This window comes from Rattus norvegicus, chromosome 8, assembly GCF_036323735.1.
Source record: "Rattus norvegicus strain BN/NHsdMcwi chromosome 8, GRCr8, whole genome shotgun sequence".
Classification (NCBI taxonomy): Eukaryota; Metazoa; Chordata; class Mammalia; order Rodentia; family Muridae; genus Rattus; species Rattus norvegicus.
The window spans coordinates 75,090,170-75,109,403 of NC_086026.1; the positions used below are offsets into that span (position 1 = coordinate 75,090,170).

Genomic DNA, 19,234 nt, shown 5'->3' on the forward strand with positions numbered 1-19,234 from the left:
GGCCGTGGACTCTGACCTCTGGCTGCCCTGCTGCTCCTGGGCGTTCTCACAGTTCAGGCCTCATTTCTGCTAGGAGACCTCCCCTGGGGAGCAAGTCCTCCTCTTCCTTCCGTTGGTCTTTTCCCTGGGGTGTGGTAGCCCACAGTGTCTTCCTTCCCTCTTTCTCACCATATCAAGGTCGGATGCCCTTCTAGACCTGGCAAGTCCTCCCACTGGGATAGTGGAAGTGCTCCCTCGGGGACACATGGCAGTAAACTCATCACTTCCAGCCTCTTTGTGCTGGAGGATGGTGGGAACCACCACTTGGTCTAAAATAGCGTTCTGCTCTCGTCCCTGACTCCCAGTCAGTCCCAGGTTCAGTGTTCAGTTCCCTAACCTCGAAATGCCTGGTTTATGACTGGTGTGGCACACACCTCTCATTGTGGTACTTGGTTTGAGGCAGGAGGATTAATAAATAGATCCCAAGGGGTCTAGGCCAGCCTGGATTACAGAGTGAGAACCCATTGGAAAATTAAATAGCTTCTGTGAAGGTGTGCGCCCGTCATCTCACACTTGAGAGGTGGGGGCAGGTTGATCAAGGTCATTGATGGCTGCTTAATAGATTCAAAGCCAGCCTCAAAGTTTACCCTGCTGGATTGGCACACACTTTTTAATCCCAGCACTCAGGAGGCAGAGACAGGTGGATTTAGGTGAGTTAAAGGATGGCCTGGTGTACAAAGCAAGTTCAGGATAGCCAGGGCTATTACACAGAAAAACACTATCTCAAAAAACCAAGACAAACAAATATTAGAAGAAAATAAAAAAAGATGGATTTTAGGGCTGGGTGTGTGTAACTCTATTGTTAGACTGCAAACAGCCTAACATGCATGAAGCCCTGGGTTTGATCTCCAGTACTGTGGAAACCAGGCGCATGCCTGAATCCCACACTTGGGAGGCAGGATGATCAGGAGTTCAAAGTCAAAGAATTTAATTACACAGTAATTCCTTTTTATTTTTCAGTCTTGGAGCTTTCATCCCAAAAGGCCTGATCAAGGAGCTGATCACAGGTGTGGAGCTGGGAGCCTGGGCCTTGGTTGGTTAGAGCAGCTGGAAGGGATACAAAAGTGAGCAAAACCTCTTCAAAGTCCACTTTTGTAAGAATGTATTCTCCCTCTGATCCTTTCCTGCCTACTCTGTGTTCCTGAATATCCTTACTCTCCTCTTTCTAGAGGACACAAGGGCTGCCTTATGTTCGTGAGGTATCTCCTAGACACTAAGCTGAGACTTGCTCGGGTGCCAATTCACTTGATTTTCACACAGGTCAGACAGGGCTTCAGACCTGACTAGTTCAGTCACAGGGCTGGCAAGCAGACCAGTTTACTTTTGTCTTCTCATGTTGCACCATCAGGTATTTTGGTTTGGGGATGGATCCAACCCAGGGCCAGCATTTTACCGTGGGGTTACACCACAAACTCTATGTTATTTAAGTTAATGGAAATTTAAATAGCTAGGAGCAGTTGTGCAGGATAGTGTAGGTGGAGGAAGGCGGCTCCCATCTTTGTGATTTCTCACTTGCTGGCCTAATCGCAGGAAGATGGTCACTTCCTAAACTGCAGGCTGCGGCACATGCTTCTGACTCCTGCTGGGATCTAGACAACCCTGGATACAGCATCTAACTTCATCTGGTAGCTTTGAAATCGAGCAAGTACGTTTCTTGCTATAGATGAGTCAATAAACATTGACAGTAATTCTCTTTACCAAAAAATAAAAATTAAGGTCTGATGGTGGTGGTGCACGCCTTTGATCCCAGAACTCCAGGAGAGAGAGGTAGGTAGATCTCTGAGTTTGAGGCCAGCCTGGGTTACACAGAGAGAGAGAGATCCAGGATAGCCAGGGTGACACAGAGAAACCCTGTCTCAAACAAACAAACAAACAAACAAACAAACAAACAGAGTTGTAAAAAAATTAGTGCTTCAGAACCTTAGCTAGTACAGGGCTTGCCTTGCACGTATCCAGACCTGAGTATGAACCCCTTCCCAACCCCCCCAAAATTAACCCCTCCCCCAAAAATGAGTGCTGGTTTGTTCTAGGTCTAGGAAGATGGGGATTCCAGGGGTTTTGTGGGGGAAGGTGGGGATCCAGCCAGCCTAGCTTACTTGGTGAATTCTAGGTCTCTGTCACTCACTCCATCAACCTAGTAGCTGACACCTGAGGAGTATAGCCTCAGGCTGTCCTCTGGCCTCAGACATTTATACATACACACAGCCCAGATGCACCTGCACACAAGTGAATGTGTATATACACATACATGTGTACATACATGTGTACATACACATACATTCCATCCAACCTCACACAAACCCACAAGAATGCTTAGTAAATGGTTGGCGTCATTGTCATAATGTGCTCTTAGTAATCGTCAACTGATTAACCAGAAAGTGTTCTTTAGGTCACAGGGTAACTTGGTCAAGATGGTCTGTCACAGCCTGAGGCACTCTCTTCTGGGGCAGGAGGGTTGGGCAGGTGGGTGGAGCTAGGTTTAATAGTCCAGTTCCGTTACAACCTGACTTCAACTTGGAAGGATAGGTAGGAATGGCTAAGGGTGACAAGATAGAGGATTTTGCCCCCTTTGAGGAAAGGTTTCTCTGTGTAACCCTGGCTGTCCTGGAACTCACTGTAGACCAGGCCGGTCTGGAAGTCACAGAGAACTGCCTGTCTCTGCTTCCTGAGTGCTGGGATTAAGGGCTCATGCCATTCCTGCCCTGCTGAAGTTTTTGTTGTTGTTGGGGGAAGGGACTTTGAGAGAGTTTCCCCGTGTCTTGGAACTACCGAGAGAGGCTGACCTCAACTCAGAGATCTGTCTGCCTCTGCCTCCCCGGTGCTGAGACTAATGGCAAGCACCACCATGCCCAGCAAGGTGAGCCACTGCCAGAGAGTTCTGAGTATCCGATAACAACCACAGCTATTCTTTTACCGCTTCAACTTTTGTTGAAAGAAAAAAAAAAAAACTTAGTTCGAAAGCCCCATTCTTGCTTCTGTACTATTTCCCTATCCCCATGATCTGAAAACTACAATCTTGTGTGTGTGATAGAATCCTTAGGTCCCAAGGGGTACCATCATTTGGGACTGTGCTGCAATGGAGGTCACTGTGACCGCTGCATTTTGGAGTAATACCAAAGTAAAAAATTACAGTGTTTCAAGTTGTTTCTTCCACTTGCTGCTTTCTCTGCAGTGTCCTTCAGACGGAGTACTTACCTCATATTGTGATGGCCTCTCTCCCTGGCCAGATTGTGACATCCAAGGTAGGTATATTGCCCAGCCCATCGTGGAATATTCCTGGACTCCTGCCCATGCCAGAAGCACATAAGTGAGTACATGTTTATTTACTGAACTTGGACTAAATGAATGGATGATTTGAGGTGACCACTGTGGTCTGAGAGCGCACTACCACCCCCTCCTGCCCCCGTCTGAGATAGGGTCTCGTTGTGTTGCATTGGCTAGACTGGAACGCACTGCATACCACAAGCTGGTGTTTAATTTGCAGAGATCCACCTGTCCCTGCCTCTGGTGCTAGGATAAAGGCTTACACAATGGCTACTGATTGCAGTCTATGCACAGGTTTGACACCAATCTGTGATTAGAGGACCAGTCAAGACAGTGGCAGTGCACTAGGTGCCTTGCATGGTCCATTGAAGTAGCTTGCATTGACTGACTGGAGACAATTGTCGGTAAGTTAGTGAGGAGCCTATAATCTTGACCTACAAAGCTGGCTTCACATGGCAGTGTGCTTGGTCAGTCACTGTTGTGAGGGGCTGACTTGAGATTTTCTCCAAAATGGAGAGATGGTTATTTTCAACCCACAGTGGGGGACCAGCAAGATGGCTGGGGCAATAAAGGTGCTTGCTGTCCATTGACTGATTAATCTGCATTATGAATTGAAGGAAAAGATCTGTGGGATTAGATTCATACTGGAAATGGTACTAATAGTGAATAGTAATTCTTCTATTTCAGATTTTGTTTTGTTTAATGACATAACTCTTCGGGCCATACACAAAGAGCAGCAAGTGCCCAGTGTGGCAAGGCACACTCATATTCCCAGCACTTGGTGGAAAGGTAGGAAGTAAAGGCAGTCATTTTACAGCGAGTTTGATTGAAGCTAGTCTGAGCTACAAAGTCTGTATCAAAAAACAAAGAAAAAGCAGATATGAATGAGGGGAGAGGGTTCAGTGGATAAAAGCACTGGCTGCTCTTCCAGAGGACTTGGGTTCAATTCCCAGCCCCTACATGGCAGCTCACACTGTAACTCCTGTTCCAGGGGATCTGACATCCTCATACAGAGATACATTCTGGCAAAACACCAATGTGTATATAAAATAAACATACATAAATTATTAAGAAAGAACAAAAGCAGAAATAAAGACTGGCTTTGGTCAATCCGAACCTGAGTCCCTGGCATCCAGACCTCCTTCCTGGCTTTCCCCCGGGCTCCCGCCCCTCTTCCCAAGATGATAGCTTGCCCTTGCTACGCCTGCGCCTAAGGCGGGGCGGTGCTTTGCCCTTTGTTGTGGGCCCCAGTTTCCCAGGACACCAAGCGGCGCTGGGTGGGGCTATGCAGATGAGGCGCTTGGGGGCGGGGCGGTTGCGCGGCGGCGGCGGCCGGGGAGGGTCAGTTGGAGGCAGGCGCTCGCTGAGGCAAGAGGAGGGCTCTCGGCCCGCGGCCTGACAGGGACTTAGCCCGCAGAGACCGGCCCGCGCGCGCGACCCCACACCCACCCACTCGTCCACCTACCCACTCCCCGCGCCGCCTCCTCCCACCCTGAGCAGAGCCACCGAGGATGATAAACACCCAGGACAGGTAACGGCCCGGCGCAGGCTCCCCGCCCCCATCCTCCCTCCGCAGCTCCAGAGGCCTTCGCCCCCCCCCCCCTTCCAGCAGCTTGCCCCCAGCCCCCAGGGGCTCGCTTCGTTTCCCCTGTTCCCCCTTCGACATCCCTGCCACCCGAGCTTTGAAATCGGGCCTCCTTCCGTCCTTTAGCCCCCTTCCTCCAGCCCGGCCCATCCCCCTCATCCGGGTTTCCTCCTCGCCCGGAGCCCCCCCCCCCCCCCCAACCTGGACATAGCCTTCCAGTCAGTCGCCCCATTTTCTTAGGAACGGTGCCCAGTTCCCCTTACTGTGGGCTTTCTCCCACAGATTCCCCGAATTGGTTCTTACCTTCTCTAAATCTTACTTACTGCTCCACAAGTCACTTAATTGCTTTAAATCCATTCTCTAGTGAAAACTGCTCCCCAGGCAGACGACTCTCTCTCAGCCCTGCCTGGCTCTTCCCAAAGACAAGATCTGTCTGGCAGTTCTCATCTTGACCCTTTACTCCTCTTCCCACCTCCTTTGGATGTGCAGTTACTCCTTGGTCCCACTTTCTTTCCCCATCCTCCAGGTAGGCCCCATTTTCCTGTCTGGGAACCCCAGACTCTTTATTTCTCGAACACTATGGATTCCATTCCTGCTCTCTACCCTGCTTTCCCAGTGATGTCGCCAACACTCTTCTATACACTCCTACCCTTTAAACACTACAGAGTCTCCGTTGGAAATCATCTTACCTTCTCAACCCCACCCCCTGCCCCCAAATCTTTAAAGTCAGTACATTAGCCCAACTTAGCCTGTCCCCTTTCCTGGGAAGATTTTTAAGTGCTATCCCCATTTCAATTTCACTCCAGTGTCTCCAGAACAGGACCCTGGGCCTTTGGAAGTTACCTACCTCAAGACCCAATCCCCATTTCCCCCAGGATTTGAAATGCACTGTTCTTTTGAAATGGTGTAGGTTTCTTAACTTTCAACCAAAGTAGGCATAAGTCCTTTAGTTCCTTCTCCTCTTTCCACTTCCACAGATATCCTGTGTTTCTGCCCCAGATAGCTGCTCTTCTCCAAAACTATTCCATAATTTTCCCACTTCCCAGGAATTGTGATGCCACTTGCTTTTGTATTATTGTGGCTTCCATTAGCAACTCAGATGTGATTCCTTTCCCTTATCCCTCATGTAGGGATTGTTGCTAAATCCTCCAAAACTTTTTTGAAACCCATTCAGACCCCATCCTAGATCCTTTATCCTCACATTGGACTTTTATGGCCTCTGACCTTGAGCAAACAGATCCATCCCTTAAACTGTTACCATGCCTCCAAAGCTAGATGACTCCCTCCTACAAGTTATCTTTCTTGTGGTTGTTCATATAGGGCCCAGCCACTCAAGGGTCCTCTTGAAGCTTGGGTTTCTTTTTCCCTAAGTGATGTTGATACTTTCTCTTTCCTGCTTGATACTTCTCCATCTTTTCTCCAGCTCTGTTTTCCTCACATTTCAGTGTGTCTTAAATCTAGTACATATTTAAAACAAACACAAACAACAACAACAACAACAACAACAACAACAACAACAACAAAAACAGTTTTCTGTTCTTTCCTAGATTACTCCAAATGGTCTAGGGTAAAGCCTGGTTAGTGGTGTTTTTTAAGCTCTCCAATTCTCAAGTGGAGCCTGGGTTGAAAAGTATTCTCACCCCAAGAAGGCCTTAGCCTTGTTCCCATCACATTCCTGCAGTGTCAGCCCCTCCTCTACTGTCAAGGGAGTTCTTGGTCTTCCTTTGTTCAGAAAGAAACTCTTAGCCTGATAGTGGTGGTGTGCACGCCTTTGATCCTAGCACTCAGGTGGCAGAGGCAGATGGATCTCTTGAGTTCAAGACCGTCTGTTCTGCAAGTTCTATGCCGGCTAGGGAGACACAAAGAAATCCTGTTTTTTTTTTTTTTTTTTTTTTTTAACCCTTCTTTACTGTTACTGCTCCATTTTTGGCCATTTTCTATACCCATTTCATCTTTCCACATAGGAACCTCACTTACTTCCCATTTCCTGGTTTGTTTTGGTTGTGCTTGAGCCAGTAATCATCAAACTACCAAACCTTTTTAGCCTGTAGTCAGTCCCATCCTGCTTTTCCCTTTTCCTTTTCAGAGACTCTCCATGTAGGTCCCCAGAGCATTCCATTCTTTGATTCTATCTTCTTTAACCCAGTCCTTCACAGCTCAGGAGGTGGAGGTGGGTGTATCCTTGGATGATGCAGGATGCAAAAGGTGCTGTTGTGGTCTGGAAGACTGTGTGTGCTGAGGATGGAGGGCAAGGTTGGAGGGTATGTGAGATGGGGTTTTTCTTTGGGGTTGGAAGTGGGGCATTTCAGCAGTCATTCTTAGGAGTCCTTTGGACTAATTGGGTCTAGGTGCCAAGTTCTTTGCAGCTTGAGCCACAGATTTGAGTATTTGAGACCAACACTTACAGGCTTTCACTACCTGAGTGTGAGCTCTCGTAGTCTAATTGTGTGGCACCTAGCCAATGTGCTTACATGTAAAAAGAAGGGGGTTGAGTTAGCTTAACTTGGAAGGTTCTTTCTAGCTGCCTAAGTGGCAAAACAGGCTCACTTGTCTCCAGGGCCCTTGCTTTAGTGTGTTGGTAATTTGAGGGGCTTGGCTGTGTGAGGCAGGTGGAGGGAGGAGTCAGTGGGCCTGCCAGGCCTGGGCAAAAGCTGGTCCTTGGATCAGGCTCATCTCCTTTGGCCTGGGGGTGGGGTGGGGTGTACTGGGTGTCTGGTTTCTTTGCTTTATGGCAATCTTGTTTCCATAGTGTGCTTCCCAGCCTCCTCTGCGGCCCTTAACTTTCTGAAAGGAATCCTGTTGGAGTCTTAGCTGGGGGTTCTGATAACAGCCGGATGTTCTTCCCAGGCAGTGTTGGTATTTTTAATGTGCAGTGTAGGGAGCTGGCTAAGAGTTTAGTTCCCATTGGGTGGGGGATGGGCTTCCCAGCTTCCCTGGCTCCAGTGAAAAATTCAGGAGAGGGAGGCCTACTTCCCTGGAAGAAATAGTTGCAGAAGAGCTGGCAGTGTTTTGAAAACAAGGCTCTTCCTTTCTCGCAGTCAGATTAGTATCTCTATCTAAAGTGTCAGAATCCCTGCTGATGGGAAGGAGAAGAGCAAGTACGAGACCCTGTTTTGTGGGCTTTGAACAATAGGTTGAAATTGAAGAGGAAGTCAAATTTCATGACCTTATCTCAGCCTAGATTTGTAGGGACTGGGGACACAGTATCTGTCTGGGGCTTGCTTGGTACCATGTGACAATCGAGTATGTAGAGTCAACATTGGCTTGGTTAGCCATATTATAGTCACTCTGTGTGTTGGGCTCTAGAGAAAAACATTAGGTTCCACAGGTGTTTTTTTGCAGGGTAGAGAGCTCCCAATAATACTTCAGGGGCCATCTATAGTATCTTCACTGCATGGCTTCCTCTGTAATGGAATTTCTGTCTCTTTCCAAATAATTTGGTATTGTTAATTCTCCTTTCTCATCAGTTTTGCTTGACGAGTGTGGGGCAGTAGGGAGACTGACAGCTAGTATAGTCACTACATTGGTTGTATGCTTTAGAAAGCAATGGGGACTAATAATAGCAAATCCCCATTCTGCCAAGAAATCCAAATTTAGCCCTAGAGCTGTGCTTATATATGAAGGAGACTGAGGAGTAGGACAGAGGCATGTTACAAATGAGCATTTATGGAAAAAGCCATTCATTCTTTTTTGAACTGGTGTACAGTGGTTAGATTTGGAAGGTCTGGGACTGGAGGCATGGCTCAGTGGTTAAGAGCACTGACAGGGTTGGGGATTTAGCTCAGTGGTAGAGCGCTTGCCTAGCAAGCACAAGGCCCTGGGTTCGGTCCCCAGCTCCGAAAAAAAGAATAAAAAAAAAAAAAAGAAGAGTACTGGCTTCTCTTTCAGAGGACCTGGGTTCAGTGTCCAGTGTCCACGTGCTAGTTTATAATCATCTGTAATATCAATCCCAGGAAATCCAAAGCCGCCTCTGGCCTTCACAAGCCCAGGTGTTCATGCAGGTAAAATCCCAACATATATAAAACAAGGTGGGCCTGGAGGCTCATACCTCTAACCCCGGCACTCAGGAGGCAGGCGCAGGCAGACTCTGAGTTGAGGCCAGCCTGGTCTACAAAGCAAGTTCCAGGACAGCCATGGCCCACAGCGAAACTCTGTCTCTCAAAGAGCAAACCAACAATCAAAAGTGATAAGGCTGGGCATGGTGACAGGCTTTTAATCCCAGGAGGCAGTGGTAGACAGATATAGGCCAGCCTGGTCCACATAGTGAGTTCTAGACTAGCCAGGGCTACATGGTTAATAAGACTTTGGTGGCAAACTACAACAGAAGAAACACAAAGCAAAAACAAAACAGGAGGTTGTAGAGTAGACTCTAATGGCTCAGTGCAGCTGCAGCAAATTCTTGTTAAGAGCTTTAAAAAAATTTCCTACGCTTTTGATAGTATATAAACAATGATGTAATCGTGCCTTCGAGGAGAAGCTGGACTATGTGGAGAGCTATCAGTATAAACTACACTGAAGTCTTTAAAATGGAAAAATATCTTAAAGTACAGTACAATTGTTAGCTATCCAGCAACCACAAGTGGCAATAGGGTTGTGCCTGCCATTGGCAGATGTACCATTGTTAGTTGTGATTAGCAAACATCGGATACAGATATTTGGGCTGCCATCAGATGTATGCTTCTTGTAAAAAATCAACCAAAACCTATTTTTGCTTTCAGCCTATGATTCAGAGTGGTGATGTCATTTTCTTATAATCATACTGATTACTGAGTAGACTCCCTTTGGAGCTTGTAACAGCTCTGGTGAAGTGACTTAAGTGACTAATGCATGGTACTATACATGGCTTCTCTCTCAGATGCAGAGAAGAATTGACAGTTGGAAATCATCCTGTGTGGTCACTTTAGGTTGAAGGTAGCTGACAATTCCTACCTTTCTTCTTGCATCCTTATTGCTAAGTGTGCTTGTAGTTCTGGGTTAGTCTTGCTTTACGTAAGGATTACTCATCAGAGATATTCCTAGCCCTAGAGTACAAGCAACCCATGTGAGGGAACTGAGGGTGCCTTGGGTATTGTGTGAAGCAGGATTTGAGACACGAATGGGTCAGAAGTGGAGGGAATGGATGTAGAATACTTGAGTGTTATTTTTGTGTCTTTTCATTTGATACTACCAAGGCCAGCTGATGATTCTCTGACAGGCAGTGGGAATGAAAGGGAGCAGACCTGAATGGTTGGGGCCACTGCATTGGAGTGAAAAACTAAACAATTGGAGAATTTGAATTCCAAGTATTTGTTAGATTAGGTTGTGTTTTGAGCAAACTAAAAAAAAAAAAAAAAAAAAAAAGGAAATGACAAAGTAAGCTGGAAGTTTTTTGGACTTTCTTTTTAAAATGATTTATTTATTATGTATATGAGTACTGTAGCTGCCTTCACACACACCAGAAGAGGGCATCAGATCCTATTAGAGATGGTTGTGAGGCACTGAGTAGTTGCTGGGAATTGAACTCAAACCTTTGGAAGAGCAGTCAGTGCTCTTAACTGATGAGCCATCTCTCCAGCCCCCTTTGGACTGTTTTTTATTATTTATTTATTTATTTATTTATTTATTTTGGTTATTTTTTTCGGAGCTGGGGACCGAACCCAGGGCCTTGCGCTTCCTAGGTAAGCGCTCTACCACTGAGCTAAATCCCCAGCCCCTTATTTATTTTTTTTAAAGATTTATTCATTTATTATATATAAGTACACTGTAGCTGTCTTCAGACATACAGAAGAGGGCATCAGATCTCTTTACAGATGGTTGTGAGCCACCATGTGATTGCTGGGAATTGAACTCAGGACCTCTGGAAGAGTAGTCGGGTGCTCTTAACCGCTGAGCCACCTCTCCCAGCCCTGCCTTTGGACTGTTTTGAGACAAGGTCTCACACCCTTAAATCACTATGTAGCTTTGAACTCAGAGCAGTCTCCTGCTTCCGCTTCCAGAGACCTGGGACTACAAATGAGCATTTGTTGAGTTTTTTCCCTTTCCTTGTGTACTGGGGCTCACTAAGACACATGGCCTTTACATTCTAGGCCGGTTGTCTTACCTCTCAGCTACATCTTCAGCCCTGAAGTCCTTTGTTAAGATATTTGATAGCCTTGGTGTGGAGTTGCACACCTTAATCCCAGCTCTTGGGAGAGGCAAGCAGGAGGATCAGGATTGGTGAGTTTAAGACAAGAGTTAAGTAAAACCCTATTTCAACACAAATATACTTGAAAAAAAAAGTTAATTGTTTTAATTAGTAAGATCTAAAAATCTGATTCCAATGATAAAAATTTTGCTTAGCATCATTTCCCTTGTATACATCTGGTACCTGTTGATAGTCATCATATGAAACTGTGGCTTGTGTGCTAGGGACGTTTCAGGCAGTAGATTCACAGACACATTGATTGTTGGAGAGTCGAACCCAGGGCCCTGCCTGTACTAGGCAGACACTCCCACTTTGCTATATCCCCGTCCTTGTGATACGTGAATTACCAGCAGTAAGTGAATTGTATATAGGTGATCTGAGGTGTGTTTCCAGGGCTGGGTCCTTTAACAGCTGAGTAAACAAGAAGCTCTAACATCAGCTCTAAGCTCCAGTGTCTTGAGCTGCTTTTTAGGTAGATACCAGACACATTTATTTCTAGTATGGTCGTCTATTTGCTGGATGTCTGGGTGCAGTATAATACATTTGACTTTTCTTTTTTAAAGATTTATTTATTCTATGTGTATGAGTCCACTGTAGCTGTCCCTAGACACACCAGAAGAGGGCATCAGATTCCATTACAGATGGTTGTGAGTCACCATGTGGTTGCTGGAAATTGAACTCAGGACCTCTGGAAGAGCAGTCAGTGCTCTTAACCTCTGAGCCATCTCTCCAGCCCCTATGACTTTCCTTAGCTTATCTTTTTACGTCTCTGGCCTTAAACTTTTTAAAAAAAATGTTCATCTATTGTGTGTGTGCATAGTGTATGAAGGCCAAAGGCTAGTTCATTTTTCCATGTTCGATCAAGGGATTGAACTGAGGTCACTGGGCTTGGTGGCAAGTCCTTACCTGTTGTGCCTTCTCTTCCATCTCATGCTAGAATAAATTTAAATCATCTTTTTGGTATAAGGGATTGAGTCATTTATGCCCTCTAGTGGAATGGCTAAAATCTGTGGAAGGATTGGCAATTGGCAAAGCTGAAATAAAACTAAACTGAATACGAAGTCTTTCTATCTTGTGTTAAGAGACTTGTCTTTAAGACGCCACATTCTCAAACCTCGAAGAGGTGGTACACACCTTCAATCCCAGCACCTGGCAGGGGCAGGTGATTTCTTGAGTTCAAGGCCAGCCTGGCCTACAGATCAGAGTTCCAAGACAGACAGGGCTATACAGAGAAACCTGGGTGGGATGGGGGTGGGGGGCAGTTCCCTTGTGCTTAAATTCTTTATTTTTTTTTAAGATTTATTTTACATATGTGAGTACACTGTAGCTGTCTTTAGACACATCAGAAGGGGGCATCAGATCTCATTACAGATGGTTGTGAGCCACCATGTGGTTGCTGGGGATTGAACTCAGGACCTCTGGAAGAGCAGTCGGTGCTCTTAACTGCTGACCCATCTCTCCAGCCCTTTTTTTTCCCCCAGAGCTGGGGACCGAACCCAGGGCCTTGCGCTTGCTAGGCAGGCGCTCTACCACTGAGCTAAATCCCCAACCCTCTTTCAAATGTTTTAAAATTTCATTCCTCATTTAACTGGCAGCTGATTTTGATATCGTTTGAGCAATATTAGAAGGTTGTTGCCAGGCAGTTTCATGTCCCATAATTTATGCCCATCCCTCATCCCTTTGGAAATGACAATCAGATATTTTGAGTATAGTGATCTGCCATTCACACAGGTAACTAATCAGTGTATTATAATGGACAGTGAAGATAGTGATCTCATGTATACTCAGTTGTTTCTCTTAAGGGAACTGGTTTTGGACACATGTCACTTTCTACAGGGTTTTTATAACAACAGGCTTGCATTCGATGATCCTGTGTGTGTGTGTGTGTGTGTGTGTGTGTGTGTGAGAGAGAGAGAGAGAGAGAGAGAGAGAGAGAGAGAGAGAGAGAGGAGAGAGAGATATTTTATCAAGGTATGGACATGTTGCATTTATTCAGAGATAAGGAAACCAGAAATAACATGGGTTTACAGATTAGTGTAGGAAAGAGGCAGGCCCCAGGGATTATTTCTAGGAAAAGAGGATTATGTGCCCCTGCCCCTCCATCACTGTACTGTGATCCTTTCTAGGGGCAGCCTCTTGTTTCTGCCATCTCTGATCAAGACTTCATTAAGAATCAGGATGCTGGTTGGAATGTAAGGGTTATGTCCAGTTAGTAGGAGTCTGACAGCAGAATTCTAGAATTGCAAGGGCCTTGGTGTCTAGCTGTTTTGTAAATCAAGCACTTCTGATCATCACAGATGGGATTTGCTCAGTCCTTGGGATAGTTCTGCCAGTGTACAATAGCTACCCAGCCAGCTATTTTCCCTAGTAGTCCAGCCTTTTTTTTTTTTTTTTGTTGTTGTTGTTGTTGTTGTTGGCCTGGTCATGGTTATTCTGTTCCTTATTATTTTAGAAGGGGAAATCACAATAACTTTGTCTAAAGTAGAAAATAATACCTGTCCTAGTTCAGTAGCTGGAAACTAGGAGTTGAGTATTCCCTGAGGATTTCCAGAAGGCAAGAGGTGGGTATGTGTAATCATCTGCAGATGTGGATACCACCCCAGGAGCTCAGTTTCTCAAACATTCTAGTACGTTTTTAGATCCCCAGTTGGAATCCCTTGAGAAGATTCTTTGAGAACTGAGTCAGGGTGGGCTTGCATTTCCTTTCCTCAGCTAGAACATTGATACAAACTAGTTGGTGGTTAGGCCATATTAGGTATGTTCACTTTTGTTGCTTTTCAGGTAAAAACTTTACACCAGCAAACCATGCACCGTTTCAGTGAGGAAAAAAGCCCCAATTTCCAGCAAACGTTGATTTCTGTAGTGTAGATTAAACCACATACACTTGGCTGGTCCAGGTTTCAGGTTGTTAACAATCGTGCAGGGAGCTGCCTGTAGCACTCCTGTTCACTGCTTCTAGTTCCCCTGTGGCAGTGTGTTGTGGCTATGGGACAGGTCTGTCCTGGGTCATGGTACACATCCACAGGCTTCCTCTTACCCTGTCAGTAAGCCAGAACCAAAGACGGCAGTAGTTTTGTGTTTTCCTGAAAATTAAAGTGGCTTTCAGCCAGACAGTGGTGGTGAACACCTTTAATCCAGCACTCAGAAAGCAGAGGCAGGTATACCTCCCTAGTTCAAGGCCAGCCTGGTCTACATATTGAACTCTAGGATAGCTAGGACTATACAGAGAAACCTTGTCTTGAAAAAAAGTACCTGACAACCAGGGTACACAGGTGGTTGTAACATCCTCTAGAGCCTTTAAACATCTGTGAGCTGGAGTCTCCTTACTTTATGTAGATCCAGCATGTACTTTGCTCGTGCCTGTGTCTGTTGTGGCAGTGTCAATATCACCTATGCTTTGTCCATAACCCTAGACCAGTTTCCTTTGCTGAGGATGGGAAAATGAGTAGCCTTGGCAGTTTCTCAGCCCACAGTACCCAGCCCATGTGGACGCTTCATTTGAAGCTTAGTGATTGTGCTATATTGGTGGTTAAGGCACAGATGGCTAAAGAAAGAGACTGATGAGAGGACATGATGCTGGAGACTTAGCAGGCAAGCTAGGAGCGGGTAAACCCGATGTTAAGAGCTTGCTGATGTTTGTTTGATAGGTGATCCTCTGGTTGGATAATCCATCAGGATTCCTTTGAACTTCTAGGACTATGTGCTTCTTGATTAAAGTAGCATTTGTAGAGGTTTAAGAAGAAAACTTGAGCGGTGGGGAAGCCTTAGAATACTTGTGTAGGCAGAGGGAGGGCAGGGGCTGGAGGGATATAGGCTAAATGGCTTGGTGTTTACTGTTTGACTTTTTGTCTCTTGCAGTAGTATTTTGCCTTTGAGTAACTGTCCCCAGCTCCAGTGCTGCAGGCACATTGTTCCAGGGCCTCTGTGGTGCTCCTGATGCCCCTCACCCACTGTCGAAGATCCCCGGTGGGCGAGGGGGCGGCAGGGATCCTTCTCTCTCAGCTCTAATATATAAGGTAAGGAGGATTTTGGTATAGACACTTGGGTGGAGCCTCTAGATCCCACTGAGTAGCTGCTCAAATGCTTAATTTTTCCTTAGTCTTCTCTTAGGCAGAAGTAGTAAGTGACTGAGGAAAAAATGGGAATTGATAACTTTTTTTCAGTTGAAGCTGTATATGCCTTATTGGAATCATAGAGGGAGAATTACCAGTACTGTTTGTTGCCTTTTAATCTTATAGTGATTGAGGCTCAGGACCCAGTTCAGCTGCTTTTTCAGGGAATGGAAAAGTTGGCAGGGCCTCAGAATTCTGTGTGTGAGGACATGAGTGCTGGGATCACAGGTGCATACTCCACGCCCAGTTATCTTTTACTTCAAGGCAAGGCCTCAGGCCACACATGCCAGCTCATGCCTTTAATCCAACACTTTGGAACAAAGGCAGGTGGATCTCTAGGAGTTCCAGGACAGCTGGGCTATATATAGTGAGATACTGTCTCAAAAACAAAATAACAACAAAAGGTCTTATGTAGTCCAGGCTGGCCTTTAACTCCTCCTGCTCCAGTCTCCAGCATAGCAATGCTAGAACTTCATATTTGTAGGAACCTTGGGTCAGTTGCTAAATTGCTCTTGCCTTGCTAGCTCATATTTAAGGTAGATTTATTAGTGCACCAATATTACTTTGCATAGTGCTCAGCACTCAGTTGGTTCTTAGTAAAGATCTTTCCCATCTCATTCTGGCTTTTATCAACAGCAGCTGTTCTTAGAAATGGCTGTAGTTAGCTGACCTAGACTACTGTATTTCTGAAATGACCCAGATCCACACAACTCTGAAAATGGCCCAAGAGGTGCCAGCACTTTGGTTTAGGGAGTAAAGCATGTGGCCAGTAGTAGAGACCCTGCCCTCTGCCCTAACTTTCCCTCCCAGGACGAGAAGCTCACTGTAACCCAGGATCTCCCCGTGAGCGATGGAAAACCTCACATTGTGCACTTCCAGTATGAGGTCACCGAGGTGAAGGTGTCTTCCTGGGATGCAGTCCTGTCCAGCCAGAGCCTGTTTGTAGAAATCCCAGATGGATTATTAGCTGATGGGAGCAAAGAAGGGTAAGGAACCAATGGAGAGAGTGTCTGTCTGCAGGACAGTGGCTTTACGGTGGGTGTCTGTGTCTTCTCCCTTAGTCTTGTAGGTGATGTTGTGTTATAAATCATTTTTAGCTAGTAAATCAGGCTTGCTCTGGGTTATAATTGAAGCAAATTATAGCATATTAACCAGTCATTCACCAGTTTATCAGATTCCCAGAAGATGCCAAGTTCCTCTTGAGCCTGCACACAAAGGTACAATCCCAAAGACCAGGGAATACAGGTAAAATGGTGGAATTTTATTGGATTGGGCACTGTTCCTGAAGTAGCCTGTGTGTAAAAGGCAGACCCAGGACACTCTCTTGACTGACGCCAGTTTCTATTTTTCTTTTTACTGTATTGCTCTGATTATCTTGAAACTATGTAGACCAGACCAGACCAGACTCATTGAAACCCACTGTCTCCTGAGTGCCAAGATTTAATGTGTGAGCCACTAAACCTGGCCTCAGTTTATTGAGGAAACTGGGCTCAGAGCATTCCTGTCAGTGTTAAGGAGCACAATAAACTGGGCTCTATTGAAGGCCCCATACTGTCTTGTGATTTGCATTACTTTAAAACAGTATTGCTATCAGGAAGAACTCAAGTTATGTATGTATAGAGAGAACCACCCCCTTTTCCCAGGGTCCGTGACTCATTTTTCTCTTCATGTAGGGCTATAGGTTGGGGGTCTTCAAATGGGAAACTCTTTGGAGATTTTATATCAATTTTGCTGGCTTTAGGCTCAGAAGGTCCTTTTAAGGGTGGGGAGGGGAGGAGGTCTAAGAAGGTGGTAGTGGACCTGAGCAGTGCTGTTTCTGCAGATTATTAGCACTGCTAGAGTTTGCTGAGGAGAAGATGAAAGTGAACTACGTCTTCATCTGCTTCAGGAAGGGCCGGGAAGACAGAGGTGAGCAGTCACAACAGTCTGACACCTGTGCAGAGGGCTGTACACCGTGTACATTTGCCTTACCAAGCTGGAGAGTTGTGGCTGAGGGGAAGGAAGTGCCTGAGGACCTAGTACTTGTTTGATTGATTGATCTTTGGGTTTCCCTGCATTTGAGCCTCACCAGAGTCCCTTCTGTGCTTCATTTTCTGCAGCTCCACTCCTGAAGACGTTCAGCTTCTTGGGCTTTGAGATTGTGCGTCCAGGTCATCCCTGTGTCCCCTCTCGGCCAGATGTGATGTTTATGGTTTACCCCCTGGACCAGAACTTGTCTGATGAGGACTAATGGTCACAGAGGATGCTTTGCCCAAGAGCCACAGTGGGGGAAGCGGGGAAGTTAGGCAGCCTTGGGACAGAGGAGAGGGTTTCTGGCTGTCTAGGGAAGGACATTGAGGGGCTCAGGTTGAGGGTTGCCCATTGTGTTCTCGGAGTTGACTCGTTGAAATTGTTTTCCATAAAGAACAGTATAAGCATATTATTCACATGTAATCACCAATAGTAAATGAAGATGTTTATGAACTGGCATTAGAAGCTTTTTAAACTTCGCTGTGATGTGCTCCATCTACCCCAAGGGAGGACATTGCCTGGAGGGGGAGGGATTGCCTGGTCTAGGACAAGGTCTGGAGGGCTGTTGGGCAGGACTGTCAGGCTCAGGTCGGTCTCCTTGGAGTTGGGCTTTCTTTTGATTTTTAAGACTTAGGTATTTTCTTTCTTTGCTTCTTGTCATCCAGGGGCTCCTGAGTATAGGCTTTTAGCTCCTGGGCAGTGTCCTTGGGTTGTGTTTGACACTCCACCTTGAGCTTCCGGCATTTTGTGTCTGGCCTGGTGTAAGCAGGTCTGACCTTGCTTTCTTTACAGCTTAGTGTTATTCAGGCATTTGGTTAAGCTGGCTGAGTCTGTTTAATGTTACCCGTGCATTTTACATAGGGGCACTGAAACTCATCCCCCACACCAGGGCTTTTTTGGGGGTGCCTGGGCCTTAAGAAACTAGCCAAACTACATCTCAAGTTACCACCAGAGTTCTTGCCTCTGTGGCCTGGGCCTCAAGATCTCTTTCCTAGCAAGAACAGAGAGAAAGAATACCAAACTCAGGGCCTGGGGTTTGTGGGGGAATCTGTAACTGGATGCCTCTGGCTGGCCAAGCATAGTACTGACTGCCTCTGTAACAGGTTCAGAACAGAGCCGAGGCTGCAGGACCGAGGGGTAGGGCTGGGTTGCAGAAATGACCAGCCTTTTACTGCTTTCACCAAACGGCTTGTTCTAAAGAAAAAAGGGAGAGAGAGCTACATTGGGTGTGGGGGTGTCAGGGAGGCAAGTGTGTTGTGTTACTGTGTCAATAAACTGATTTAAAGTTGTGGTGGCCTGTTGTTTATTTCTGTACCAGCACAAACTTTCCTACTGTGACCAGAGCTTAACGTAATTCAAGTGTGATACATATTTCCCAGGGACAAGGCTGCTGGTCTCTGGGGCCATGTTATACTGTGAAACTCAGGGTTGCTAGGAGTGGGACACACTAAGTGCCCATAGAGAGAGAAAGGTGTATACATAACACTTTCCTGTGATGAAGACCAACTCAGAGTTCTAGTTGTTACACACAGGGCTGGGACTTAAATCTTTACTTTTTATGACACTGCCTAACTTTATTCCTGAAGTCTTTTTCTTTTTCCTTTTGGACACAGTCTCTCTGGCTTGGCCTCTGCAGTGCCATCATGCCTGGCTCAAGGCTCTAAGCAGCACATTCAGTGTTCTACTGCATGTTTTGTGGCTCTGTGTACCACCAGCATAAAGCATCACCTCTCAGTGGTCCTGGAGCGGGGGCTAAGCACCCCCACTGCCTTACTTCTCAGACACCTCCTCACCCTCAAGGCAATGTTGTTCTACCTTTGCAGTTGCCTTATAGTCAACCCTTACTTTCTTATTACAGGCTTTGTCCAATTTTCAGCCTGTTTTTTCATGGAACTTACCTGTATTGTATTTAGCTAAATCACTAAACTTTCAAAGTGACTGGCTTGAAAACAGCCCCCATCCAACAGATGACTCCTAGAGGCAGCCTAAAGGACGAGTCAGATGTCAAGCCTGAGATACTCATCCACAAATAGGGGGGACAGTCCTTTCCTGTCAGCCAAA

The 19,234-nt window shown here is 46.1% G+C and overlaps 1 protein-coding gene and 1 long non-coding RNA gene across 4 annotated transcripts; one reads left to right on the plus strand and one right to left on the minus strand.

Moving 5' to 3' along the window:
- Positions 1 to 965: 965 nt before the first annotated feature.
- Positions 966 to 4,828, minus strand: LOC103693122 (uncharacterized). Of its 2 annotated transcripts, XR_593982.4 has the most exons (3): positions 4,421 to 4,828; positions 3,235 to 3,323; positions 966 to 1,086 (listed from the first exon to the last, which is right to left on the minus strand). It is a non-coding gene; the product is annotated as an uncharacterized LOC103693122 (long non-coding RNA). The 2 variants fall into 2 exon arrangements; XR_010054420.1 differs by lacking the exons at positions 966 to 1,086; positions 3,235 to 3,323 and adding an exon at positions 3,985 to 4,154.
- Positions 4,648 to 18,465, plus strand: Oaz2 (ornithine decarboxylase antizyme 2). 2 transcript variants are annotated; one of them, NM_001109899.2, is given in 5 exon segments: positions 4,648 to 4,834; positions 14,910 to 15,067; positions 15,974 to 16,149; positions 16,986 to 17,071; positions 17,263 to 18,465. In NM_001109899.2, coding segments are annotated over 5 exon segments (570 nt in total). In that variant the 5' UTR covers positions 4,648 to 4,814; the 3' UTR covers positions 17,394 to 18,465.
- Positions 18,466 to 19,234: the final 769 nt, after the last annotated feature.